Genomic DNA, 27,775 nt, shown 5'->3' with positions numbered 1-27,775 from the left:
GCATTTTTGGATTTGTTTTGATTGATGTCATGTGTACAGGATTGTCCAGTAAACACTGGGCTTTTTAAGTTAAAGCCTCCTGGCTCTGTGTGGTGCATTTGAGTCCTGTACTAGTTTTTACTGGTTGGCACAATGTATACATATTTTTCGGTACCCACGTGTGTTGCTAAGAACTAAACAAAGAAAAACATTATTCAGGTTTTTGTTTAATTAGTTTTGGCTTCCAGAGAAAAGCAGTTATGTTTCAACATAAAGGAGATTTAGAATGAGGTAGAGGTAATTACATTTATTCAGTTTGCTAATACAGTCTAACAGAACATACACAAGACTTTTTAAATGACTCAGACACAAGACTTAGAGAGAAATAAATAAACCATAAGCAATTAGTCTTGGCATGTAAAGGTTCTTTCTCAAATCAGCTTCCATTTTTACATTATTCAATGGTTAAAAAAGCTTATATAACATATAGTACAGTACATATTTTTCACATCACTAAATAGCTGTTTCACAGTTCATTTGAGCCATGTCATAAGAAGGTTTTTTCAATTATAGCTGAGAGGTGTATACTGAGATAATAGTGCTGTTATACCTAACAAACTTGTTTTTCACATTTGCTTATTATTGCTCAGTAGGGCCAGTAGGTGGCATTGTGTCTGCAAGTATTGACAAGCCAACGACTCTTCTGGGTAGTAAGAAAGACAAAATGCAAAAAATAATTAATCTTTAGGTTATTTTTGCAGTTTGTGAAACAATTGCACCCTTTTCTGTGAGATCTTTGTAGTGGACTCCTGTAAGCTGCTTTTCTGGGAACTAGTTAAGCAGAGGCTCTGGAAATGAAAAGTTTAGACTGGCATCCACTTCTGCAGCCAGAAGTTCCTTATACTGTAGAAATCTGGTGTCTTATTTTTGATCAACAGCATTAAGTCATTGCGATGCTCTCATAAATATTCTCAGCAGTTACAGAGTTGTGATGTTTCAGTGCCTCCTTCATCAGGAACATCCTTCCTAGATTGAAGAAATGCAAATATGAAGATACTCAGTAAGAAGGAAAGCCCGCTCTGTGACTTCAGCTGTTTGATAGACACCCACTTTTAAATTAATCAGGAATGGGAGATGACTCACAAACGATAATCCATTCAATACTTACGGAAAATAAAGCAGAGGATTATGATTATGGTGAGCAATAAAAGACATGCAATCCTGCCAATATTCCCAGTGCTCGAGAAGAAAATCACCTGCGATGAAAAATAAACCTTATCGTGAGGTCAATTAGAATGGCCATATAATTTTAAATCTGTTACATAAATAATCTTAAATAATCAGAATCTTTCTGCACTTTTTTTTTACACTCATTTTTTGAATCACGTTTCTAAGTGTCACATCAATCTTGAGACAAAATGTTAATTTGAGGAAATCCAAATGTCCTAAATATCGTAATAAATAAATAAATAAAAAGACAAAACTACAAGTTAGTGTCATTTCTTCTCTAACTGCTAGACGAAAAATCTAAAGGAAAATAAACGCAACAGGTTTCCTGTTTTCACCCATGAGTCATACCGTGCTGTAAAACATTTCATTATCTGAGTTAACGTTGTTCTTGCTTCTCTTTACTGTCTTCCCCTGAAAATCAGACTCTATTTTAAACCTTCATTAATAATACATAAAGCTCCACATGGACAGGCTCCTGCGTCTATAGCAGAGCTACTGCGACCTTATAACGTCAGTCGGCCTCTCCGACCATCTGATCGCTAAACTCTTCCACGCTTTTATTTTAACTCCACAGGTGATCACAATTTAGAGGTTGTGGTGCCAAAAACATTAGAACAGCCTTCGTCAGCTCATGTGGTCAATCTGTGCTTTGCTTCAAACAGCTGTTTTTCTTTACACTTTCTCCTATTGTATTTGGCTATTGTTTACATCTGATGTGTTTATGTAAGTGTGGATGTAGGAATGACTGTAAGACCATATGTCGAGTCTGTCTATGCACACTGGAACATATATGCTTGTTTTTAATGTGTGATTTTAGTAAAACTGCGAAGCACTTTGTAAGTGTGCTATAAAAATAGGAATTGATGTATTATAACACACATCTTTCTCCTGATTTAAATAAATACCTGCTCTGTTTCACTTTGAACTGCGTCCATTTGTTGGTGACCAACTTCCACGCTTTCAGATGCCGACGCTGTCAGTATTTCTGTAGCATCTGAAATAGTTAGTTGGTATAATCCATAAGATACAGTTTATGTTAAAAATTTAACGTATTTATTTGTAGGTGTTTGCTCACCTGTTGTTCCAGCAGTAGATATTATGTAGTTCTGTGTAACGGGTTGTTCTACAGCAGCTATGAAAAACAAAACAGACCAATTTTTTTCAACTAAAAAACATCAATGATTTTGTGATCAACACTAAAGTTTTTCACGAGCGTTACCTTCTTCTATGATCAGTTCAATGTTGACCTTATGGTCATTAAACCACCCAGGAATCTCAACCCTGCAGCCATACACCCCAGCATCTTCCCTCTGAGCATTGAGGATAGTCAGCGACAGATCTCCATTTGTCACTCGGCCCAACAGCTGGTACCTGGGGGACCTTCTGTGAGACACAGCCTCATCGGTGGATGAGAGGATGGTGTTGGAGCATTTGGACGTGGGCACCCTGTCTTTGCCCCAACAAAAACTCAGGACTCCATGGGTTTTGGTGTCATACCTACATGTCAACGTGACATTGTGCCCAACGAGGCCAGTGACTCTGGTGCTGAAGGACACTGTGAAGGAACAGCAATAGATGATACAGATTACATCTGTAACCCCGATTTGAAGCCCACTACTGCACCCACACACACTCCTACACCAACAAGCACACTACATATAGTCTGAAACAATAAAAGCACCAAATATCGACTTACCTCGGATCAGGATCCAGAGGCAAAAGCAAAACAGACCACACATGTGTAGGCTATTGTTAACAATGTCCTCAAGTGAGGATGTAATGAGCTTCTCCCTCACCACACGTACTGTTTTATCAAATACTGGAGGTTTCACTTCTCTTTTTAAAAATGAAGAAGGAAATTACGGCTGTCTTGTCTACATTTGGACTTGAATTCTTGTGATGCGCAATGAGCCCACTGGGAAAAATATGTCTCATCTGTTGTTATGAAGTACTCCAGAGTTTATCATTGTACATATAAACCTCAACTCTCGCATGTAAAAGAAAAGGGGGACAAAAGGCTGGAAATGTTATATTCTGTAATATAAACAGATTGTGCATTCCTCCATTTAATTATTATGGGACACGTTAAATGTTAAAGATCGATGACACACACAGATAAACAGGAAACATGACTAAGTGTCACATCTGTCACTAACAGCTATGAGCCTGTTTTCCTGATTTATCTATAGATTGTCACATGAAATGGTGAGACTCTGGCCATCTGAATTCCTTCACGCTGCTTGCGTACAGATTTTTCAGGAGATTTATTAAAGTTTATGTTCAGCGGTAAAATTGGCGAAGAAAGAAAACAGTGGAAGGACACTCAAAATTGTTTTTGTAATTTGTCTGGGATGAGTTGTTCTCTTCTGGCCCTGCGGCTGACAATTTAAAAGGGCTCAGCTTGTTCCTGAGATGACTTTCAAAAACGTCCTTTTTGTGAGATTTTTACAGTTACTCAGTGCACCCACGTCACTTTGGCCCTGTCATGTTCCTGGTGCTTTTACTTTAATTACATCAACCACAGTTGCCACTCATTATAATAAGGATCAGAATTACATTATTGTATGCAAACAAGTGTTATGATGCAAAAAAACCCAAAAACAACAACAATGGTGCAGGACTATGCAAGATTTAGAGCATAAATAATAGCTGCACCTTTATAAACATTAATATAAATACATACTGTAAGAATACTAACTACCTACAGATATTACAATAGATCAAGCACTCTACACATCAGCTGGTTACCCCTTATATCTAAAAACACTTCGCTGTTTATAAAGTTCCAAAAGGTTCAGGATGATCCTCAAAGTGGCTAAGAGACCTGAAATAATACACACTGTTCCTTTTTGTTTTGTTGTTTTGCACATCTCAAAAGAATGAGCGTTATTTTGAAGAAGCTCTTTACTCACAGTTGCTTTCTGTTCCTATTTCTTATTCCACTGCTTTCCAAACAATACACGCGCTGCTTTTACAAGCTGTCCAGTTATAGTCTTATTTAACATACTTCACACTTTACAGAACAGAGACACATTTGTCTCATCCATCATAGCACGGTATTGGGCTGATGCGTTTGACTCTGTTCTCTGTGTCTGGTCTTGGATTGATTTTACAGGCAGCTTCTCAGCGCACCTGTGGTTCATTGATCTCATCAGCAGCTGATATTTCTCAACATCAGGACTCCGACAGACTGTCTGTCATCTCCAAGTCATAAACAGGCTCACTCTTGTTTATTCCTACTGATATCTGTATGTGTACTGAACCCGATGATCCTGTGTTTGTTCCAGTGTATCTCTGCAGATGAAAGGGACCTCAAGACTTACCTGAGCAACCTACCTGCCTTCTTTGGGTTTAGCACTCTCCTTAGGAATTCTCTTCTAGGACACTCTCCATCTCGCCATGCTACCCTCCTATGACCCACAGACCCCTTTTGTGTGGACAGGCCAGTGCTCCTCCCTCCAAGCTTATCCATTCCAATTAAGATAATTCATGCATACCTTTGAGACTGTCCTGGAAACTGGATCATTAGGAAATTTCCTTCTGGGCTCTGCTGGACCTGACTCTTTCTCTCTTCTCCTTAGGACACATTATCCCCTGAGCCCTGTGGCTTTCACTCAGTCCTGTGCAAGTTCCTCTTTAAATAAACTGTTTTAACTGTGTGCCTGTCTGAGTTGGGTCTTGTTTAAGAGTCATGTTGCCTAGTTGCCTCGCCTGGCCTTCAAACACTTCGTCTGCTAACATTTGTCCAATTTAGAGTTGAAGGTGGATTTTGTTTTACGACTATTTTTTCTTTTGAATTCAAGGTGAAAATGACAGGAAAATGCAAGGAAAAGCACAATGGTATTTATACACAATCCCACAGCAACACATTTTAGTGCATGCAGGTGCATATGCACTTTACAATATGTGTGTTTGGCAAAAAGTCACCATTATAAAAGCATAACTAATGGAAAGGAAGTGTTGTGTGCACATAATGACAAGAGTCTAAGAAAAATATTTTGTTTTTGCCTGTCTTGCGATGCCCTCCACTCACCTCTGACAGGCCTGTCTCCACCTCCACTTGTCAACACTGTCAGCTACCACCGAGCTGCTCGAGCGCTCCATAGATCACTGTCCTCCCTCCGTGATGTCCTGTGTTTTGTCATTTCATGAAGCCACTAATCACTTCTCATATTTTCATATTAACAGCAGACCTAATGAGACTGGAATCTTTTCACTGACAAAAAGTGTGATGGGAGAGTTTAAAGCAAGCATGTCTCTGAGAAATTTAATTTCTCTAAATTGCATCAGCAATAAATGTCTGAAGGAAACATAATTGCATCCAGGGTTTCTATCAGTTTAATGAGAGTCTATTGTTAATATGTGCACCTGGCAAATTTAATTTCAGGGTTTGTTTAGGGTTTTTTTTTTTTATTATTCTTTTTTTAATCTATTTTCATGTGGTGACTGCAGAATTATGAGATTTTGTCATGGTAGTGTTTGCCCTTTGTCTAACAGTTTCACAGAAAAGAGGAACCAGACAGAGGACCTCTGTGGCACAGGTAGTCCAAAACAATCTTTAATCAAACAGCCCGTGGTCATGCACAAGTAGGCAGTCAGCGAGGACAAACAAATCAAGCAGGGAACAGGTGACAGGCAAATTTCCGATGGCAGACAAAGGTCATACACAGGGAGAAATCACCAGAGACACAAACATTGAATACTGCAAAACATCTGAAAAGCTGCCTGGCGAAGAAAATTGACAAGTGGTAGGTGAAGACAGGGGTAACGGGTGTAGTACATTAAAAACAGGTGATGTGAAGTGAAGTGCCAAAAACTACATTACAGAATTAAAAGCATGTCTAACAGCCAGTTTGGTCTCTGTGGATAACTTTTCCCCTCATGACAAGAATCTGTAAATATCAACACTTCACAACTGGAATCCTTTAGGCCAGCGGTCTCCAACCTTTTTTGCGCCACGGACCAGTTTATGCCCGACATTATTTTCACGGACCGGCCTTTAAGGTGTCACGGATAAATACAACAAAATAAAACTAGTACCGGTACCGAAAAAAAGAAGATTTATTTATAACACACGTGAAACGACCAGGAAAACCGAGTTAACGATAAAAACGATAACAAAATAACGCTGAAAACCGATAAAAACCCTGAAAACCATACATTTCACACCTGAGCCTCAACTCTCGCGGCCCGGTACCAAACGACTCACGGACCGGTACCGGTCTGAGGCCCGGGGGTTGGGGACCGCTGCTTTAGGCCACACTTCTAGTACTTCAAGTCCATTACTTAACCTCCTAAGACCCGAACTCTTCCACGGCATGCATTTTTAATTTCTCTTTGATATTTGGGCTGATTGGTGCCCAATGAATGTAAAAACAAAGAATTACCAGATTTTTTATTTTTACCTTATTTTTGTTTTTAAGAAAAATAAGAGCCACATCTGAGGATATTGGTTTAAAATTTTGATAGAACAGTAGCAGTTTAATGTCCTTGTAAGTGGATATCAGGCCCTTGCAGAGCAAAATTGAGTATTTTGGTCTAAATATCCCAAAATGTGATGTCCACATATGTGGACACCAGGTCCTAGGAGGTTAAACCAGACCTTTCACTACGTGTGTGTGTTTGTGTTCAAGAGTCAAATTTTACAATTTTATTTTTCTGTCCCTTAGCACCAAAAAGTAGATATGTGCATATGTGTTTACGCACTCATACAGTTTATTTAATGCAACTTGCCGAGTAACCTCAAAAGCATTAGCTGACAACTTAACTCTCCACCCTTTCATCCATATATGGTAACTTCTGTCTCCACAAAAAAACAACAAAAATGCAGATTCCAAAACAAGTGTTATAGGGTGATATCACAGAGTCTACATCCCTCTTTGATACTGTTTGTTTCATTTCATTTCCACTTTTTGTCCGGGACCATGTACAAAAAATAAAAATAAAAATAAAACATTAATCTCCTAAGAGAAAAGATGCATTGTACCAGATTTAGCTACTAGCTAATTTCCATCTGGAGTCCCTGGGCATAGAAGCAGATAAAGTAGATAGAAGTACGTAAAAATATATCTTCAGAAAGCATGTTATAATATCATAAGCTTATGAGTGAAGTGCGATTAAACAAGAACTAAGGATTAACAACTGAAAAACATCTTGCCAAAACCACAAAGACCTTGGTTTCAGTTACTGTTTCTACCTAAACAGTAATACAATTTTGTTAAGTTGAACATATCTATATCAGTGCATATAGTAAGCGGTTATCCACCCTATTATTCCAAGATTGTCACATTCTGCACCACTGCACATATGTATATGTGTTATAAATGTTAATGTGTGTTATGCTGTTGTTGTCTGATTGTCAAGTCTGTTAAGCACGTTGTGTGCAATAAACAAAATAGAGCCCACTTCCCTGTGTGTGCATATTTGTGGCCAGTAGAGCTGACTCTGATTTTAATCAGCGTAAGATTTTGCTCTTGTTGGATACCAACAAAGGTTCAGTTACACTGTGTATATTTTGTGTAGCACATGTCTAAAATAGCAAACCCACTTTTATGACTTGAATCTCTTCACAAACTGAGTCGGGATGCAGAGCCACACTTCAGCCATCATTCACCCCAAAAACCTCATGCTGACTCTGATGCACTTCATAAATAAAATAATATGAAATTTTATCCTCAAATTCAAAATAACTAACAATTAAATAGTATCAAAAACTTTAAAAATGACAATTTAGTAAGAATATTAGACATGCTTTTTGAATTATGCTTTAGAGAATACAGCCTGCTGCGATGCCTGTTGCAACTTTAATACTATTATGAGTTAAAGTCTCGTTGTTTAAGCTTAAGCTTCCCCTTACAGAAGGGGAGTCTTGTTTTCTGTGATTTAACTCTGGAATTCAAGCCAAAGCCTCCGTCAGTCAGCTGTACAGACAATGATTTAAAAATGTCATTCGGAGCAGAAAAACCGGAGTGCCAGCACTGAGAAATCTATAGCTATAGGTGACTTTTGCTGATGTCCAATAAAAGCATGAGCAAACAGAAAAGAAGAAGTTGGACTGCGTAGTTCAAAGTTTTGTGTCATTTTTAGAAGTTGTTAAGGATGTTGGTAGCTGCTGCAGTCAGCTCCATTTCTTGAAACTTGAAACAAAAGCAGAGAAAGACACTGAATTTGGGTTTGAAGAATAATGAGTATACTAATACAGCACATACATCAGCTTCCTTCTCAGTCAATTTGAGGTTTCCCAAAGTGATCCATCATAGCAGGCAGATAGGAAAATGCATCGATTTGCAATATTGCTGACATCGGAGTATCCACTCTTCTCTTGAGCAAGAGTGCTGATCAGGCAAATACCTCTTTGGTCTATAAAATGACCCCTCCATGGTGTATAAGGGGGACAACAATCCTAGAGAAAGAGATCATTAAAATTAACATCACTAAGAGAAAATTAAAATACTTTAGGGTAGAAATTTAGTTGAATATCTGATTTTTAAGCTAAATGCATGTAATCTCCCATTTCTATATTCAGTTATTCAGCATTGTGATGCCTTGATGAAGACCTCGTGGTCACATCGGTCCTGACAGTTTGTGTGCCGCTGCTGTCCTCTAATGACAGCTTGTTTTTGCCTTCACTTGTCAACACAATCTGTCAGATAAGGAGAAAAAAAAGCACCGCTGATATTGAGCCTTTTGAACCCTCAAAGCTACATTTACTGAATAGAAGTGATGAACTCCGCCAGTAGGTGCTATACATCTGTCCAGAAAAAATGAAAAAGGAAATCCATATTCACTCACTCACCCAAATCATTGAATTCAGGCATTTTAGTCACTTCCACAAGTGTATAAAATCAAGCACCTAGTTATGCAGACTGCTCCTACAAACATTTATGAAAGACTGGGTCGCTAACAGGAGCTCAGTGAATTCCAGCATGGTGTTGTGATAGGATGCCATCTGTGCAACAAGTCCAGTCGCAAAATTTTCTTGCTGCTAAATATTCCACAGTCAACTGTTAGTGGTATTATAACAAAGTGGAAGTTTTGCAAACAACAGCAACTTAGCCATGAAGTGGTAGACCACCTAAAATCGCAGAGAGGTGCATTGTGTGCAGAGATCATCAACTTTCTGCAGAGTCAGCAGCTACAGACCTCCAAACTTCATGTGGCCTTCAGATTAGCTCAAGAACAGTGCGTAGAGAGCTTCATGGAATGGGTTTCAGTAACAGCACAACTGCATCCAAGCCTCCATCACCAAGGACAATACAAAGCATTGGATGCAGTGGTGTAAAGCAACGCCGCTACTCAACTCTAGAGCAGTGGAGGTGTGTTGACGATTTATTCTTTTCCATCTGGCAATCCAACAGAAGTGAAAGAATTCTAAATGTTTTAGCATACCAAGACATTTTGGACTCTTTTATGCTCCAGTTTGGGGATGGCCCCTTCCAATTCCAGCATGACTGCACACCAGTGCACAAAGCAAGGTAAATAAACCCATGGATGACTGAGTTTGGTGTGGAAGAACTCAACTGGCCAGCAAAGAGTCCTGATTTCAACCTGATAGAACAACATTTTGGGTGAATAAGGGCAGAGACTGTGAGCCAGGCCTTCTCATCAAACAACAGTGTCTGACCTCACAAATGTGCTTCTGAAAGAATGGTCAATAATTCCCAGAAATGTTCCTAAACCTCATGGAAAGACTTCCCAAAAGAGTTGAAGCTTTTATACCTGCAAAGGCCAACATCATACTAAACCCTATGGATTAGAAATAGGCCATCACTAAAGTTCATATGTGTGTGAAGGCAGATGACTGAATACTTTTGGCAATATAATGTGTACGTTTCTCGGGGCAGCTTCCCACTGGGCAAAAGTCCTTAGAACAGATCAGTCCAAAAACAACTAATCCTTTAGCCAAACACAATAAAGCAGCCAATATCAAAAGTAAACCTTTGAAAGACCTTCAGAAAACTGGGAGAACTATTGTTCAAGATCACTTTAATATTTACAAGAAGGTCTGGATCACTGGAGAGAAATGAAGGGTGACTCGAGACTTTTGTCCAGTGCTGTAGACTAACAGCTGCTGTGACCCTTAAGTCCCTCATGGTGCATAAATCAAGTGTTATTTGTTACTCCCACGTTTCAAATTGAATCCAAGTAGTACAGTAGCACTGTCGTCAGTCTTGTGTAATGAGGCCACGTGGTGCTGGCAGCGGTGCCTGTCATATTCCGCCTATGTCGCCAACCTAAGTTCCCGCCGTGGTTTGCATGGTCACTGCGAAGTAGCTGCACGCTGCAAAATTTGATGTCGACTCCACAATCCACAGACCAGCAAGGTGACAGTGTTTTTGCTGAGAGAACAATGACAGAGGGAGAGCAATGGTGTGTGATGGCCACTTAAATGGTTTCTCTGCGTCACAGCGAGAAGCACTTTCGAGAGAGAAAAGAAACTTAATGTGCGTCGACTTTACTGCTATAAGTGCAAATTAGACTCACATAAAACAAATATTTTTTACACCTTAGTTTTTTTTTCAGTCAATATTTGTGAAGTTTAGATGACTTGCCAAGGTTAAGCTTATGCACAAAAACCACTTGATTATGAAAAGATTATGATTTAGGGTTAAAATACTATGTTTATATACATAAAAAGATGTGCCAATTATTATATATTGTATTATATATTACCAAATATGCATATGAGGGTAAATTTTCAGTGGTTTTTCAGTGTCAAAACTACTGTTAGGAATAAATCTTTTAAACTTTCCTTGTAGCTCTCTGTTTTGTTACACCGTGCTAGGTTGTATGTTTTTTCGATGTGATTCAGAACTACTATAAAAACAACAGGTAATATTACTGAAGTGCATATATACACTCATCTCTAGTTGCAAGTTCTGCAATTTGCTGGAATTGCCAGACTGTAAATTGCTCTTTGAATATTATGGCACTTTTCTCGGTCATGAATGAGAATCAGCTCAGAGTTGTTTCTCAGAGTAAATTTAACTGTTATGAATTTTATATAGGAGCACCCACTGAGCAGAAACAGTGTTTTGATGGGTTATAGAGTTGGTTTCTTTGTGTTTTGCATATTATTGTAAATGCCTTTCTCTCTGTCAAGGTTTTTTTTGTTTCCTCTACAAGAACATAACATAATCTGTGTGCATGCAACTAACACATGATGGATTTATGGTTGCTGGTGACTATGGAGATCGGCCCTTTCCCCACTTATTACTTCCCACCCTCATCTCTCTTGGGAGTAGGTCTCAATGTTCCACTCCTCTCTATTAATATCCCACTGGGGAGACCAGAGCTCATGATGAGTTTGGGAGCGGAAATGCCTCCAAACGCTCCTGGAAGACAGAAGGCTGGGTGAGGGAAAAGAAAGAGGGACAGAGGAGATTAAGGCAAATGAGGAGGGAATTTCAGTCCCACTGTGTGAAAGACAATTAGAAAGTATGAGTAAGTAGTGAAAAGAGGCTGGAAATGAAAGAAAGTGGAGCCAAAATAGGAATGAGAAGCAAGGCTGGAGAGGACAGGATGTGGAGATCAAACATTATACACTCCAACACAGTAGCAAGTGAGATTTTTTTTGTTTGTTTGTTTTGAATTTAAGAAAATAAATAGTGTTCACATTACTGCCTTTTAAAAGACACGTAGCATAGTAACTCTGAACATTCCCAGTACTGATGCTGATCTCTTTTTCCTCCCACATGCAGTGTGCTGGGACGCTGCCATGAATCCCGTCACTGTTACTCACTGCAGCATCATTAAAGGAGACTTGCAAACTTTGTTTTATGGGTCAGTGACTTATCACTTGATGATGTTCATATTCATCTGTTCTTTATGCTTTGTAGCCATGAAAAAAAGGTAGGAGTTTAAGCCTCCGTGCCTACACGGTATGAGGAAGACACTCATACCGTGTATGAGTGTCTTCGAGAGCACCGAGAGCATTCTCATGAGTTCACTCTCCTTCGGCACAATCAGAGAGGGGAAAAATGTGAAAACATAAACATACCCTTAAAGGAAAGATGATTAGGGATGTACAGAAGAAAAGAAGCTCTCCTGACCCAAAGCTGATCCAGATCCAACTCTTTTTCTCTGCTGGGAAAAAAAGTCCTTTTTTCATTACTCACATGGCCTGGCCACCCCTGCTACTAACACAGGACAGAGAGATGCTGAGAAAACCATACCAGGACATGAACAGGGGACCAGTATGGGAAAGAGTTTCTTGAGCATCAGTCCACTAAAAGTGGAGATGTGAAATCAGCTTTTACTGCCTGATTGTTTAGTGTGGGATAGCAGTGCCTACAAAACCAAGATTTATAGAACATCGTCCTTCAGGACATTTTGTCAAAGCAAAGCTCAAAATGAGACAAACTCACATAATCATGGGCAAATTATAAAAAAGAAAGGTCTGTCAGTCCTCCTGCTGGCTTAACTCCTGCAGCTTCTATGATTTTTTCCCCTGTCATGTGATTAAGCCTGACTCAACATAATGGTAATCACCCAAAGGTGTCAAGTCCTAAGTACAGCAGCCCAATCCATAATAAAATCAGACTTAAAACTGTTTCTTGAACAGTCCTTTGAGAGCGTTCCATATTTTTTTCTTTAATATACATAATGTAGAAATTTAAGCATACTCAAACACACTGTTTCAGTTCTAAGGTTAATAAAAAAAATAAAGAAAGAAATCTGGACCTTAAAGTCCTAATCTTATTAACAATAACCATGACACATCAGCAGTGTTGGTCAAGTTACTTGAAAAAAGTAATCAGTAACTAATTACTGATTACTTCCCCCAAAAAGTAATCCTGTTACTTTACTGATTACTTATTTTCAAAAGTAATTAATTACTTAGTTACTTTTAAAAAACACAATTTACACGATTTACAACCTGATTAGGTGATAAAGCGATAGATCTTTCAGCCCAATTCTACTTTTTCTGCATAATCCATCATACAAAATGTAATCAAATGGAAACGTCTCTTTTTAAAACTTTAAACTTTAAATCTTTTAACTTTATGCATCAAGCAAAAACTTAATTATATGCAACATTCTCTGACTGGAAGAAATTTGTTTAACATTTAAACCTATTTTCTGCACATTCCAGCACATAAAATAAAATATTTTTTTGTGTTTACACTCACTCTTTCAAATAGATGCAAGTAAAGCACAGCAGAAAATAAATAAAATCAAAGACTAGCGGTCCTGTTGCTCTATTTTCACCTGTAAAGCAGGAGTGGCGTAGGCGGAGGTTTGCCCTGGTGCAGGTCTGCCGCAGCAGTCAGTGGAAGAATCCACGAGTTTCTCTGTGAATTTCCCATTACGTCATAGCGCACTCGGTGCTTGCTTGGAAGTTTAGGGGGTTTTTTTGCTGTAAAAAGAAGTTATCTTCCCACGCACAACAGACACTTATGTTTTTGTCACTTTTTATGGAATCAAACTCAAAGTAAGGTCAGTACTTCCACGCTTTAAATGCTGCACGCTCATACTCTCTCCCGCACTCATTATATTATCCATTGTTGATCTGCACACAGCTGTTGTCACGAACGTCGCACTCGCTTACGTCACTGTCATGAGACATTCTCGCAAAAAAAATCACGGTTTTAGTAACGCAGTAACGCAGCGTGCTTACGTGAAAGTAACGGTAATCTAATTACCGTTTTTGCAATAGTAATCCCTTACATTACTCGTTACTTGAAAAAAGTAATCAGATTACAGTAACGCGTTACTGCCCATCTCTGCACATCAGAGTATTAAATAAAAACTAAGCCAAGTTAAACACTGTTAGAAAAGTAAGTACACCCTTATTCCTTTCATAGGTATTAAGAGGGTAAGTAGCAGCCTATCTAGTGCAGCTAATTAAATGCACTTAATTAACAGATCAGCAGCATGTATGAGCACCTCTATGAAAACAGGAGTTTTGGAGGTTTGTTGGTTTGAAGCGTTCACATGTGTTAACACAATGCCAAGGAGGATAGGCATCAGCAATGACCTTAAATAAATGCTTGTTGCTGCCTGTCAATCCGGAAAGGGAAAGGCAAGAAAGTCATTTCTAAACAATTTGAAGTCCATCATTCAACAGTGAGAACGATTATTTAACAGCTGAAAACATTCAAGACAGTTGCCAATCTTCCCAGCAGTGGACGTCACAGAAAATTCCACCCAAGGTCAGACTGTGCAATGTTCAGAGAAACTGCGAAGAAAAAAAAACTAGAGCTACATCTCAGACTGCACAGGCCTCAGTTGGCATGCTAAACGTTAAAGTTTGTAGCAGTACCATTAGAAAAAGACTCGTTTGGACGGACGAGATCAAAGTGGAGAAATTTGGCCTTAATGCACAGAAAAACACCTCATACCACCTGTCAAGCACAGTGGTGGAGGGGTGACGGTTTGGGCTTGTTTTGCAGCCACAGGGTCTGTCCACCTTAGAATCACTGAGTTGACTATGAAATATCAAAGTCTTCTAGATTCAAATGTAAGGCCATCTGTGCAACAGCTAAAGCTCGACTGAAACTGAGTCATCCAACAGGATGAAGATCCCAAGCACAACAGCAACTACAACACAAACCTCAACCTGCCTGTGGCAGGACCTTAAACGTATGCACAAAAACATCAATGAACTGAAGTCTCTCACATTGATGTGAGAGACTTCTAAAACCATACAGAAAATGATCACTTCAAGTTTGTACATGTGTACACATGTAAAGGAAGCACTCAAAACGTGCGGCTATCCTAAATGGGCGTTCTTAAAGTCAGCAAAGAGGCACAGAAAAGAAGACCAGACACCAGCGAGGGAGGATAAGAAGGACAGACGCAACAACATTGTCATCCCCTATGTAGCCGGTGTATCAGAAAAACTTAGGAGAGTTTTCTCCAAGCATGACATTCCGGTGCATTTCAGACCCAGCAACACGCTCAGACAAAAACTGGTTCACCCGAAAGACAAAACGCCAAAACACAGACTTAACAATGTGGTGTATGCTGTACAGTGCAGCGAGAAATGCCCAGACCTCTACATTGGAGAGACCAAACAGCCACTTCACAAGCGCATGGCACAACACAGAAGAGCCACCTCCACAGGACAAGACTCAGCAGTCCATCTGCATCTTAAGGATAAAGGACACTCTTTCGAGGATGCCAATGTTCACATTTTGGACAGAGAGGACAGATGGTTTGAAAGAGGAGTGAAAGAAGCCATCTATGTCCACTGTGAGCGACCATCTTTGAACAGAGGCGGGGGTTTACGACACCAACTCTCTGCCATCTATAATCCAGTTTTGAGATCCCTTCCCAGACGCCTTAACGCCCACTCACATCCTGGGCCATCTGACCTCAGGAATTCGCATGATAAGGTGGGGCCAGGTTTCACAATGAACACACCCGAAACTCTGGCTGATTGGGACCCACACCCGCTTTCACACCTTGGCTCAGGTGATTAGAGGATCATCAGGGGGTCCTTTTGTCCCTCTGTGGGGGGATACTCCCACTAGGTTTATATCTGGGACTCTCCACCATTTGACCTTAGAACTGAAGAAGCTTCTCGGATGAGAGGTGAAACGTCTTCAAGTAACTTAAAGAAGTCCAGACGCTTTTCTTTGCAAGCTCCTTTGACTACGATGACCTGGATGACTGAGAACCTTCACAGACATCACTTCAAGTTACTGATGCTAAAGTTGGTTTTGCAAGCTTTTGAATGATGGGGTGTATTTAGTGTTACACCAATAGCTCTTCTTATTGGCTTTGTTGTTATTAAATAAATTAAGACAAAGTGTAACGTGTCATATGATATTGTCATTATTTTCAAACCTGACGAGGACTTTTTCTATGTTCTTACACATATAAAAATATCTACAAATTAAAAGTGGGTGTACTTTTTTCATGACTATGGATTTTTTTAGTGTCACAGTTGCTCCTCACACTATGAAATCTTACTGAAACAGAGTAAAGCAAACAAGGCTTCAATATGTGGATGCATCAGTAAAGATTATTTGACATTTGGTTATCCACCTCTTTTGAACAAATAACTTCTAAAGAAGATATAACCAATGATGCTAAAGTCACAATTTTATATTAATAATATGTACCTTGCTGCATCCAGACACTGAAAGTGCAGCAAAAAACAACCAGTCAGTCAATAGATGAAGGATTCAGCCAATTCTTCATCATTCACCAGATCAACAGGAGTAACACCCATTCTGTGGTTTCTGATTGAATCATTGTTAAAGACAGAGGGTGGGTGATTTATCATGCTTCGGTTCAGCCAGAATTATGAGTTAAAGGTCATTTCTACAGCCTGCCTTACAGTGACATCATTAGCTCTGAAGTTACCACTGCTCTATGAGGCTTTTACACAACAGCCTGACATAAGTTACAACCAGGGAGGTGAAATTTAAGACAGCTTTAAAAAAGACAGCTTGATTTTAAAAGCTGTCTTGATTTAAGACAACTTTTTACGTTTCTTTTTGGCAAATGTTAGAATATAAGACATTTAAATTGACAAGCTTCTCAGACACTGACAGTCATTAATCTTCTGTTAATTCTCACATCACTGCTGCTGCCCCTGCTGCCCCCCAAGTCAAGGTCAAAAAAGGAATCTCTACTTGGGCCAATTTACCTCCTTAAGGAATTTCAGGAATTTTTTTACACACATTATACTCACGCATGCATTTCATCTCCCTTCAACCATCTCGTCTACAGAGGACATCACTCATCTTCACCCATTTATATGTGGAACCTAAACAAAGACGGGAAGGAAACACACTATCTGCATAGATGAACACAATTAGGAGCTGGAGAAAGGGCACTGGGTCACTGGGAAAACAAAATCTCACCTGAGGGGGCAGATGTGACATTCCAGTGAGGACTTTATGTAACGCTGAGTCTGAATATAGACATTTATTATCTGTCTGAGGCTCACTTTAGGCTTTCAACAGGTCTTTATATTGACTCAGCTTTAAAACAGTCAGATGATCTGACAAGATAAAGAAAAATAATCCATCCAGATGAACAACTCATCTCCTGAATCTTTCGGTCACGTTACATGATCTTTCTCATGCAATATCACTGACTTTGCTCGGTCGTCAAGCAAACTAATTTAATGTAGATGTTAAATTAGCTTGAAAATGGATGAAAAAATCTTTAGAGTACTCAGAAAAGAAATGGAAATGATGACTGTGCTTCTGTTGAAGGAAGATCTACCGCACGATGCTACTAAGTGGACTCGGTTTATCTTTTTTAGGTTAATGCGCAAATTTGTTTAAGTGTGCACTTTGGAGTCTTTCGTAAGCAAACAACACTTCTGTTTACGTTTGTTTTTTCTCACTAGAAACACTCGAGGCCTGAGAGGATGTCCCTCCTGTTATAACATTTATTCAAAAGCGTGCACTATTTACATCACAGTCTTCTCCACTGCCTTCGCTGGATGGTAGCTGTGCTTTTTACTGCAGTCAGGAAAGCAGCAGCACAAAAGAACCACCCGAACCTGAATCCACTCGTTCAAACCTCGCTCCATAGTGTTCCTAATGGTCAAGAACTCGATGTAGAGCTTTTACACGACCTGTCATTGTGATGCTCTGATGGACTTTGCTTCTGCTGCTGCAGTGTTCCTGCATCTGGGCCATGAATAACAAATTGGAGTGTGATATACTGAATAAGGCATTTTTAGAAAATTGCTTTATATGGTTTTGTTTACATTAAAAATAGAAAGCGACAGCTATTAAAAAATGTGGACACATCTCCCTGTGTCAGTCCAAAGCTTAAAATAGTTCTGAAATAGACCGAGTGATACAGAATGATTTTAATCTTGCCTTCCAGCCAAGAGCAAAGGCGACTTTCACAAATCTTCTGTGCATAGTGGGTTTTTTTCCTCCCTCTGCCTCTCTCTCTTTCTGCTTCACGGGTTTCTAGTAAAGTCCATCAGCCCTGACCCAGACATGAATGACCAATCAGTGAAATTCCTCAGGTTACGCAACGTGACCTCTCATCTCCGCAGTATTGTGGTGCAGCCTGTATACAGGTTAAAAATCTAGACGCCTTTCTTTGTAATCGGACTGCAATCTCCTTGGAGACAGTAGAGCTGCAACTGTGCAGCTCTCTTGGCCCAGAGTCTGCCAGGACTGACCAAGTTTCTCACAGATGCCTGTGGCATTTTAATTAGCCAAAGAAAGATACTTCCACTTCAGCCAGAGTGGCAAGTTAAACTGAGTTTCCTGTTTAAGACAGAGAGAAGGGGTTCTTTTTTTACTCAATTAAATATGTTGCTTTTTTTAATAGCATATGATCCTAAACAGAAATAACATCATTCAACGTTAAAATTATAATGATGTATAATGTGAAGCATCCAGACTTACATCACACTCACTGTTTATGGCCTGACACATTAAAAAGTCATTAGAAGAAAGGCGATCTGGCAAATTGCTGGCTGTTCTCTCAACAACAAGCACAAAGTCCCTGGAGATGTGCACATCTTGTGCGCACAATTCCTCACATCTGTCCAAGCTACACTGCACATTTTTTTCCACCTTCTCCTCCAACACAGTTGCCAGTACACAACAGACTAAATGAGGTACGATATTGTACGAGCTTCCATTGTATCACCGTTTATTCTGGCTGAGGTCTGTGGATTTCAAAAGAGCAGTGTTTGTTCTGAGAGACTGCAGTAATTATTGTCTGTACCTTTCATCAGTACAAACTAGAAACAAGGGTATTATGGTTATCTGGTGTGTTTGTGCTCGGGACTAAAGAGTGGATTTTCAAGAAGACAATCACAAGTGTTCTTATGAATAACAGATTGTTGACATAACGAGCTCATCTCAGCTATTTTGTACGTTCTTACCAGGTATATAAAATACAAAAAAACATTTCTTTTTCCCAACAATTCCTCCGTCCATTTCCTTCCGCTTTTCCAGTTTAGGGTCACAGGGGTGCTCGAGCCTGTTCCACCTACCAAAGATAAGAGGAATTTTTTTTCCATTTTAAATCTTGTTACCTTTTTTTAAATAAATTATTTTAATGGGATGCAAAATAGAAATGTGGGTAATTCTTGTCCCAGTTTCATCAAGAATAGTAAAAAGTGAAAGCTGTAATTTCTTTGTCAAATCTATATGCAGGTCTGAATTATAAATGAATGAATATTTATTATTTATATTATTTATTAACATAAACAGAACAACAAAAATGATTTTGGTAATTGCCAAGGATGTCAGTTTAGGACAGACTAAACTTTACACTTAGTAGTGATCTGTATCCAGATGTAAAATAGTCTGTCCCATGCAGACATATAGCTTTGAAAACTTTAATATGAAGCAGCAAACTAGAAACCGGCTTGTGATTACCTCACAACAGTGAGTTCTCAAGAGTCATTTCATACTTCTTTTTGATGGCACCAATACAGCTTTAAAGTTTCATGTCAGTACATCAATCCTGTAAAAGTTCTAAACACCTGCCAAAGTTCTCCTATATGGTATTTTTCAGCTAACACACATGTTAGCCATGCAAGATAAAGGAATGAAGGTTCATAGGTTTGTAGCCAGAGAGCTGATATTAGTACTGTAAAAAGTACAAAATTAAAATGTAATTAATTTTTTAAAACAAATTTGTCACATAGTTCAATAAACTCTCCATTTTCAAAACTTACAATTTTCTGGCAAATATTTCATATTTCAGGTTTTAAGGGGTTAGTGTACACCTGATAAAGTAAAAAAAAAACTTAGCATCCTGTTGAGCACATTAAGAACTGTTTCAAAATCCCAGGTAAATATTGTTTTATTAGCTTATTGATGATACTTACATTTAAAAGAAAAAAAAGCAATTCTTTAACCTCCTAGGACCTGGCGTCCACATATGTGGACATCACATTTTGGGTTGTCTAAACCTAAAAACACGAATTTTTCTTTACAAGGGCCTGATATCCACTTACGAGGACATTCTACTGCCACTGTTCTATCAAAATTTAAAACGAATCTCCTCATACGTGGATCTCATTTTTGTCAGAAACAAAAATCAGGTAAAAAAAATAATTTCTTTGTTTTTACATTCATGAGGTCCCAATATGCCCAAATATCAAAGAGAAATTAAAAATGCATGCCATGGAAAAGTTCAGGTCTCAGGAGGTTAAAGATGGGTAATGCTCTTAGTTTATAAATGGGAGAAACAGATTTATTTTAAAAAGTCCCAATTTTTTGGACTCCAGTTCAGATAAGACAAATGTTTACATGTAAATCTTGACAGTGATTTACAAAAGTAAATGAGTATTTAATGTTTAATAAATAAAAATAAATAAATGTCTAGTTATACATCTTAGGGTAATGTTAAAGTAAAGTAAAAATATCTCATATGTGAAATATTTGGTACATGGTTAACTTGTCACATGTCACCGTTCTGCGTCACTAACTGTTTTCCATTTATCTTTGTACTGTTCAGTGAAGGTGAATGACGCCATAGAAAACAAAATATCACACTGTAGTCAAAGGAGCTTGCAAAGAAAAGGGTCTGGACTTCTTTAAGTTGCTTGAAGACGTTTCACCTCTCATCCGAGAAGCTTCTTCAGTTCTAAGGTCAAATGGTGGGGAGTCCCAGATTTAAACCTAGTGGGAGTATCCCCCCACAGAGGGACAAAAGGACCCCCTGATGATCCTCTAATCGCCTGAGCCAAGGTGTGAAACTGGGTGTGGGTCCCAATCAGCCAAGGTTTCAATCAGATGGTTTGAAAGAGGAGTGAAAGAAGCCATCTATGTCCACTGTGAGCGACCATCTTTGAACAGAGACAGGGGTTTACAACACCAACTGTCTGCCATCTATAATCCAGTTTTGAGTTCCCTCCCCAGACGCCTGAACGCCCACTCACATCCTGGGCCATCTGACCTCAGGAATTCGCATGATAAGGTGGGGCCAGGTTTCACAATGAGCTCACCCGAAACCCTGGCTGATTGGGACCCACACCCAGTTTCACAGCTTGGCTCAGGCGATTAGAGGATCATTAGGGGGTCCTTTTGTCCCTCAGTGGGGGGATACTCCCACTAGGTTTAAATCTGGGACTCCCCACCATTTGACCTTAGAACTGAAGAAGCTTCTCGGATGAGAGGTGAAACGTCTTCAAGCAACTTAAAGAAGTCCAGACGCTTTTCTTTGCAAGCTCCTTTGACTACGATGACCTGGATGACTGAGAACCTTCACAGACAAAATATCACACTGGATATTTGGACACATCTATTCTGCAAAAAGCCAAATTACAGTTAAAGCTGACTGAGAAGAACATGCAGTCGAAGGTCCCTAATGTATCAAAGCTTTGAAAGTACACATTTTGTCCTGGGAAATGACAAAATTTAAAAATGTTCAGCGTATTTTTCTTCCTGACAGGCCTTCATTTTTAAAGCAGATATAGGCCAACTACGATAAGGTAATGCTGCAAATCTGTGTCCCTCTTGCTGTCAAGACCAGGCACAGCAGAGCTGAACATGACTGATGATTTTACTGAGGCGCCCGAGTCTGGGAGCAGCTCTCCTGAATGCTGTGTGAGTCTGGCTGAAGCACAAAGTGTGAGAACATGACACAAAAGCCTGTCTGTACTATTTCCTGTAATGGCAGTAATTAAAACAGAGAGGAGATTGCAGCTCTGCTTCCAAATGACATACAAGCTCATTTGTAATAAGCACGTGTGTGTATGTGCGCGCAAGTTAAGAAAAATGCTGTTAACTAATGCAGTAACTGAACTAATAGTTTCTAAGGCGTTAATGGTTTTGGGATGCTCTGTAAAGACTGTCAGACGGATTAATGGTAACAGAAATATCTCGAATACAAAACTGTTTCTCAGCTAATCTTTCACACACACACAGCAACGCTGCCAAAAAATGGGTCCTGAAAAATCTTGTGAATACTGTGCGCTGCTTTATTGGCCGCTAATGTTTTTTCCTGGGTATTATGTGCTTCCTTCTAATTTGTTCCACAAAGCATTTCCTTCTGTGGCGACTTAACACAGCACCCAGTTGAACTTCTTGGTCTGTAATAATGGACATTATTTGAATTTGTTTGAACTCAAAGACTAAACAATAACAGTAAGCCAATATAACTGGGTTCACTGACTTGCTACAGGTCTGGCTCACTTTTCTTGTGGTAAGTGGGCACTTGCACTCCAACTATGAGAAAAAATGGTAACAGCACAGCTCATTAAATATCTGCTGGTCCCAGTAAAAATCTAAACTTATAGGCTTCTTAATTTATGTTCGTGTACATGCATAATTCAATTCAATTTTATTTATATAGCATCAAATCAGAGCAATAGTTGCTTCTAGGTGCGTAAAGACCCTACAATAAAACAGACAAAACATAGAAAACCCCAACAATCATATGATCCTCTGTGACCAGGCTATCCAGTGTTTAAGTCTGATGTCATTAGCCGTTTCTGGGTCCAAACTCTGCTTCAGGTCCCTAAGTCAAATGAACGTTGCGGCATCACTGAGAGTTGAAAACTGTCTAAATTTGTTCATCTTTAATAAAATGATCAGTGTTGCTGCTTTACCAGGTTTAACAATTAAGTTTAACATCCAGGCATCCATTAAAACAGAATTTATGAAATTTAACGGAGTTAGAAAGGAGCAGGAAGTTAGCTCGCTAGTTTCCACCTAAATATGATATAGCATGTTCTGACTGAGAGATTTCTGAAAAATTAAAACGTACAACTCTGCTATCACTTCTAACATAAATAAGGACAGTAAACTAAACAGCAGTGACTTTTATAGGGTTGCTGAAGTTGGGCTAGCTGGTATATAATGATGTGCTACGTGATCGCTAGCAACACAGCTATGTTAGCATAATATAAACACAGTGAAGCTGGAGGATGAACAATAACTTTTTTCCACTCGATAAAAGTTAATGTGAGAGTTCCCGATGGTTAGGGACAAATGCAATTGCATGGCAGGATGCTGTAAGCGGACCAAACTTGAGTCAGGAGAACAACTGAGATAACCCATCCACGATACAAGGTTAGTCATTCATTTACTGCTACATGTAGTTACATCGTAAGGTTTTAAAAACTGAGCTTTAAAATGAATAGTGGTAATAAAAATGAAGAGAGGCCGACAGAGATCACTGCCTTTTTTTTTTTTTTTTTTTTTTAGGGGCTTGATTAAATAGAAAGAGATACAAAGAATTAAAACATGTTAAAAGCACAACAGCCTTAATAACCACAGAGTCGTTTGGACCCGGAAGCAGGGTTCATACATTAACACTTAAAGACTGGATTTGGCAACAGTGGGAAGGAAAAACTCACTTTTATCATGAAGAAATGTGCTGCTGAACCAGGTTCATGGACGGGTGGCCATCTGCCGCAAATGGGTGGGAGATGAGTGGACAGGACAAAGACAAGCTGTGGAAGAGAGCCAGAGATTAATAATAACACACAAAAATCTTCAAAATGCAGAGCATGTCATCATATCAGTGCAGAACAAACCTGCAAATTTTACTGGGATTACAGAGCCTCTATCCTTCATGCCACACTCCAGCAAACCAGTCACAATTAAATATTTACCTTTTCTAAACTCTAGTGGCTTAATTTTTCACTTTGCTACTCTAAAGGTTTACTGTAGGAAAATTTGACATCACTGTTTCTAAACAGTGTTACCAAGGTCAAACAAAGAATAGCAGAGACCACCTTCAGCCCTGTTTCAGTGATACTGGGTGTAGAAACAGTCTCATCTTTACATGCAGCCTTCTACCACCTGGTGTTAAGTTACAGTACATATGAAATCAGTGTGATAGTGTGGAGGGGATATCTTAAACCTGATTCTGCAGCTCCCCTCAGTTTTCAGCACTTTATGGTGACTTTCCATTTGCTGTTTAGCTGTCTATTCTCGTACTTTACACTTCATTCTCACTGTGCACATGGCATCATTTTCAGCCACAGCAGGGAGCTCTTAAAATCCTCTATGCACTACCCGCTTCGCACCAGATACCCACAGCTCAGACAGAATCAGCATCTAGCAGGTGAACATACTGCAGGATTTAACAGCTTAGTCACCAGATATTTCTCCCCGGAGCAGGCAGAAAATAAAAAGAAGAGCGGATAACAGTTTTACATTCATCAGGTGGCCAGAGGCACAACTTTGACCTAATGATAATGGTGTAATTTGTTGAACATACGTTTGCTCACGAGTTTGCAATATCAGCTGAAAAGGTTATAATATCAGTGATTGCAATGTCTGCAGAACCAAAGGGAGCAAACCAAATCACTTATTGCAGGTTTAAAGATACAGATTACCCTCAGGTGTAAAATATATTTTTCAAACTCAACTGAGTGCCTCAGGTCACTTGTGAACTGTTCTTAACGACCTTTTCAGGGCATATTTTCGAAAACAAATATTTGTTTGCCGTTCCGGACATTCCGCACATAATTTAAAATGTTATAAAAACCATCTTTTCCAATTTTTTAGGCTGATGTATTTCATGTTTACTGAGTGCAGGCTGAATGCACAACAGTTCTTTCCTTGTACATACTGGGTAGCTAGATAGGAGTGTAACAGTAGGTACAAACATTTAAGACAACAACATGAATAAAAGCAATTACTGCAGTTTTGATGCCCAAATTTCAACTAAAATAAAGGAAACAAAATGCAGTCAATATTTTATTGTTTTTCCCTCTCCCATTAAATCAGCCACCACTGACAAACATCCATAGATTGCGCTATAAACACTCCTACCAAGATCTAAAGGTTGATTTACACTTCTGGAAAAAGCTCTACACAGACCACACTGAAGCCTTCACGCGAGCATGTAAGTACTGCTCAGCAATGCCAAGAGGCTAAATTGAGTTGAGAGGCTCTACTTATCTTATACTTGCTCAGAATAAAAGCATGAATGCAAAATTACTGCAACTCTGAAAAGAAAGAGGTTGTTGGAAGAAAGATAAATGAACTGACAGCGCTATACAGTTGACAAAAAAAAAACATGTGGTTACATTAGAAAATTAGCCGAATGGCTATTGAGTTATAAGAAAACACCATATGCCTACTGTGTATTACAGCATGATCATGATCCCAATCAAAGTAGCCATCTTCCATATCTTTGAAAAACTATGGTTACAATTATCGAAAGATGCGCTACATGCTAGGCACAAGTTAGCATGTAGCTTAAACAGCTCTGACAATATAGATTCAGTTTTTTTGCATATCAACCTTTATCTTTTTCATTTTTACTGTCTTTACAATTTACTTTCCAAAACATATTTTGTTCCGTTCCTTTACAGGATCCCTTTTCAAAACTCATCTGAGTAAGTATGACCCTAAAGTAGGGCTCTAGACTAACTTTTTGCCATGGGCGTACCGGTACGCCTAACTTTAAAAAGTTAGGCGTACCGGCACAAAAGTTAGGCGCACACAAATTTTATAATAATTTATATAATATAATGTGTTTTTCTGGATACACTGTGCTTTTTCAGCATTCAAAGATTGATGACACCGTGTCAGAGCACTGGCTATGAATTTTAGAAGGATCAGGCCTTAACTTAACAGAAAAGTTAGCAATAGTTCTTTTCCTATTACAACTACATCCACTTCTGTCGTGCCTAGGCTGCTCACTAGGGCTGGGTATCATCACTGATTTCTATAATCCATTCGATTCCGGTTTTCAAAGTACCGATTCGATTCAACTTAGCTTCAGACAGTCAGAAATATTATAATTCTGATCATTTATCAGTACTGACTTCATCAGAATTGTGAACATCACAGCAGATGCCTTTGTGTGAAAGTAACTGAGAATAAAACACAGAAAAACATGAAGGAGATTTTCCTGGTCTGGCTTTTTATAGCAGATAACCTTAAAAATATTCTACAATGTTCTGCATATAAAGTTTAAATTTCTTCAGTATTGAACAACAGAAAAAATAGTCTTTCTTGTCCGAGGTCATTTAAGTGAAAAAAAGAAAAAGAAAAGAAAAAGACAGCAGCCGACAGCGTTGTAAACAACGGTAGACTGGTGGGTAATAAGCGAATAGATAATACAGAAAACAGGGATTGGAGACGGGAAACTGTTCTTGAAGTACAGAGAGAGATAGAGAGAGCTAGCTGTGCATGGAGTGTGATTTTAATGGTCGTGGAAGCAAAACAGCAAAATTCATGACGACATTGATCAAATGTGAAGGCAGTTTGCTGCTTCTTTTGCTGCTGGCTCGGTGAATTTTGGTTGGAGAGAGACAAAACCTGCAGCTCAGAATCAGCGCAAAAAGACGTAAACACAGAGCGGACCCGACGCAGAATCGCCGAGCTCCGACAGCGTGTCCGTCTGCGGGCCGTCGGGTGAGAAAGCCGAGAAAGACAAAGCTGATTCTGATGCGTCGGGTCCGCTCTGTGTTTACGTCTTTGTGTGGAATCCGTTAATGAATTGATATCGCTTTATTCAAGCTACTCACCTCTCTCTTCCACCTGCACTTTCAACTGGACCACGGCCAATCAGAGAGGTCCCGCCCCTGACTATCTCTGATTGGTTTAGTCCACGATAGGGGCATAATGTGTGTCTGTTGTTGACCACAGGGAAGGTTGCAGATTTTTTTTTTTTTTTTTTGCTACCTGAACAGTTGGTCGCACAGGTGCAACCAAATATTTTTTTTTAGTCGCACCACTGAAAAATTTGGTCGCATTTGCGACCAAATTGGTCGCACTCTAGAGCCCTGCCCTAAAGGCTTAACCCTTCGTGAGACGGCGGTGGATAGCAGAGTGAGATATCAGCAGGAAAAATGAGAAAAATGTGAAATCCTGTACATTAGCATGCCACTGTGCAGCAAGTATTTGGTCACTGATAAGATAAAATATCCAAATGTCAGTTTTAGGTCAGTAAAGGTCCTATAGGTTAAGCTGATGGATTTTGACAGCGTGCTGTATTATAGTTGGATGTGGATGATTGAGACAACTACGAGTTGTGCCTCTGGAAGAGACTTCATAGTCAAGGAATCATCAAAGTACTAAACAAACCTTGATGCTGCTGCCTGATTAAAATTTTACTCACTAAAATCACGTACTGGGTGCTTTCTAAGTCACTCTCAGAAATATATTTCCTGTGAAAATTATTAAAGTCAAAGTTTCACATTTGGCTCCTGCTCCTTCAGTCTTTGGTCAAAAAGACGCAGCAGTGAAACTGTCTGCTCGTGTGTGATGATAGCTGTTGCTCTCATGAGCAGCTGCTAACACTTCTGCCTTGTTCAAAACATTGAGAGCTGCACTGATGAAAAGCAAAACTAAAGTGCAGGGGGAGTCACTCAAAGCCTGAAAGCGACAGGCTTACTTTCCAAATCTGCACAGTGCAGCTACATACCAATAGCCTGATGTTTCTTAAATAATTACTTAAAAACATCGAGCTGTTTCTTAAATAGCATTCTTTCAACACAGGCTAAAAGTGTTTTTATACTGAAAAACTGTTGTGTTAAGAGAATGACATTTGTAACTCAATTATTTTTAATTGAATTATGTGAACTTTCCCATTAATAGCTTGTGCATCATTGGTTTCCTGTAGTGCCAGACAGGTAAGAAAAATTAACTGTCCAACAACAACTTGTTGTTTTGTTTAGAAATGTTTTGTGTGCAGAATTTCCCTGTCG

The 27,775-nt window shown here is 39.2% G+C and overlaps 1 protein-coding gene across 2 annotated transcripts; it reads right to left on the bottom strand.

The window, feature by feature from the left end:
• Positions 1-190: 190 nt before the first annotated feature.
• On the bottom strand, positions 191-26,762 carry LOC146392263 (T-cell immunoglobulin and mucin domain-containing protein 4-like). 2 transcript variants are annotated; one of them, XM_084944376.1, is made up of 7 exons: positions 26,594-26,762; positions 23,462-23,557; positions 2,429-2,764; positions 2,285-2,341; positions 2,115-2,203; positions 1,148-1,235; positions 191-1,005 (listed from the first exon to the last, which is right to left on the bottom strand). In XM_084944376.1, coding segments are annotated over exons 2-7 (657 nt in total). In that variant the 5' UTR covers positions 23,463-23,557; positions 26,594-26,762; the 3' UTR covers positions 191-919. The 2 variants fall into 2 exon arrangements, with proteins under 2 accessions (XP_084800502.1, XP_084800494.1); XM_084944368.1 differs by lacking the exons at positions 23,462-23,557; positions 26,594-26,762 and adding an exon at positions 2,906-4,514.
• Between the last annotated feature and the right edge of the window lie 1,013 nt (positions 26,763-27,775).

This window comes from Perissodus microlepis, chromosome 2 (assembly GCF_051167445.1).
Source record: "Perissodus microlepis isolate ML-2025 ecotype Zambia chromosome 2, ASM5116744v1, whole genome shotgun sequence".
Taxonomy (NCBI): domain Eukaryota; kingdom Metazoa; phylum Chordata; class Actinopteri; order Cichliformes; family Cichlidae; genus Perissodus; species Perissodus microlepis.
The sequence above is the reverse complement of the archived record's forward strand: the minus strand, read 5'-3'. Positions and strand labels throughout refer to the sequence as shown.

Excerpts from the sequence above, each read along its gene's own strand:
- LOC146392263 (XM_084944368.1), bottom strand. The coding sequence starts at position 2,948 with ATGTGTGGTCTGTTTTGCTTTTGCCTCTGGATCCTGATCCGAG. Across the intron at positions 2,765-2,905 it reads CCTCTGGATCCTGATCCGAG|TGTCCTTCAGCACCAGAGTC; the intron begins GTAAGTCGATAT and ends GTTCCTTCACAG. Across the intron at positions 1,236-2,114 it reads TTCAAAGTGAAACAGAGCAG|GTGATTTTCTTCTCGAGCAC; the intron begins GTATTTATTTAA and ends TTTTCATCGCAG.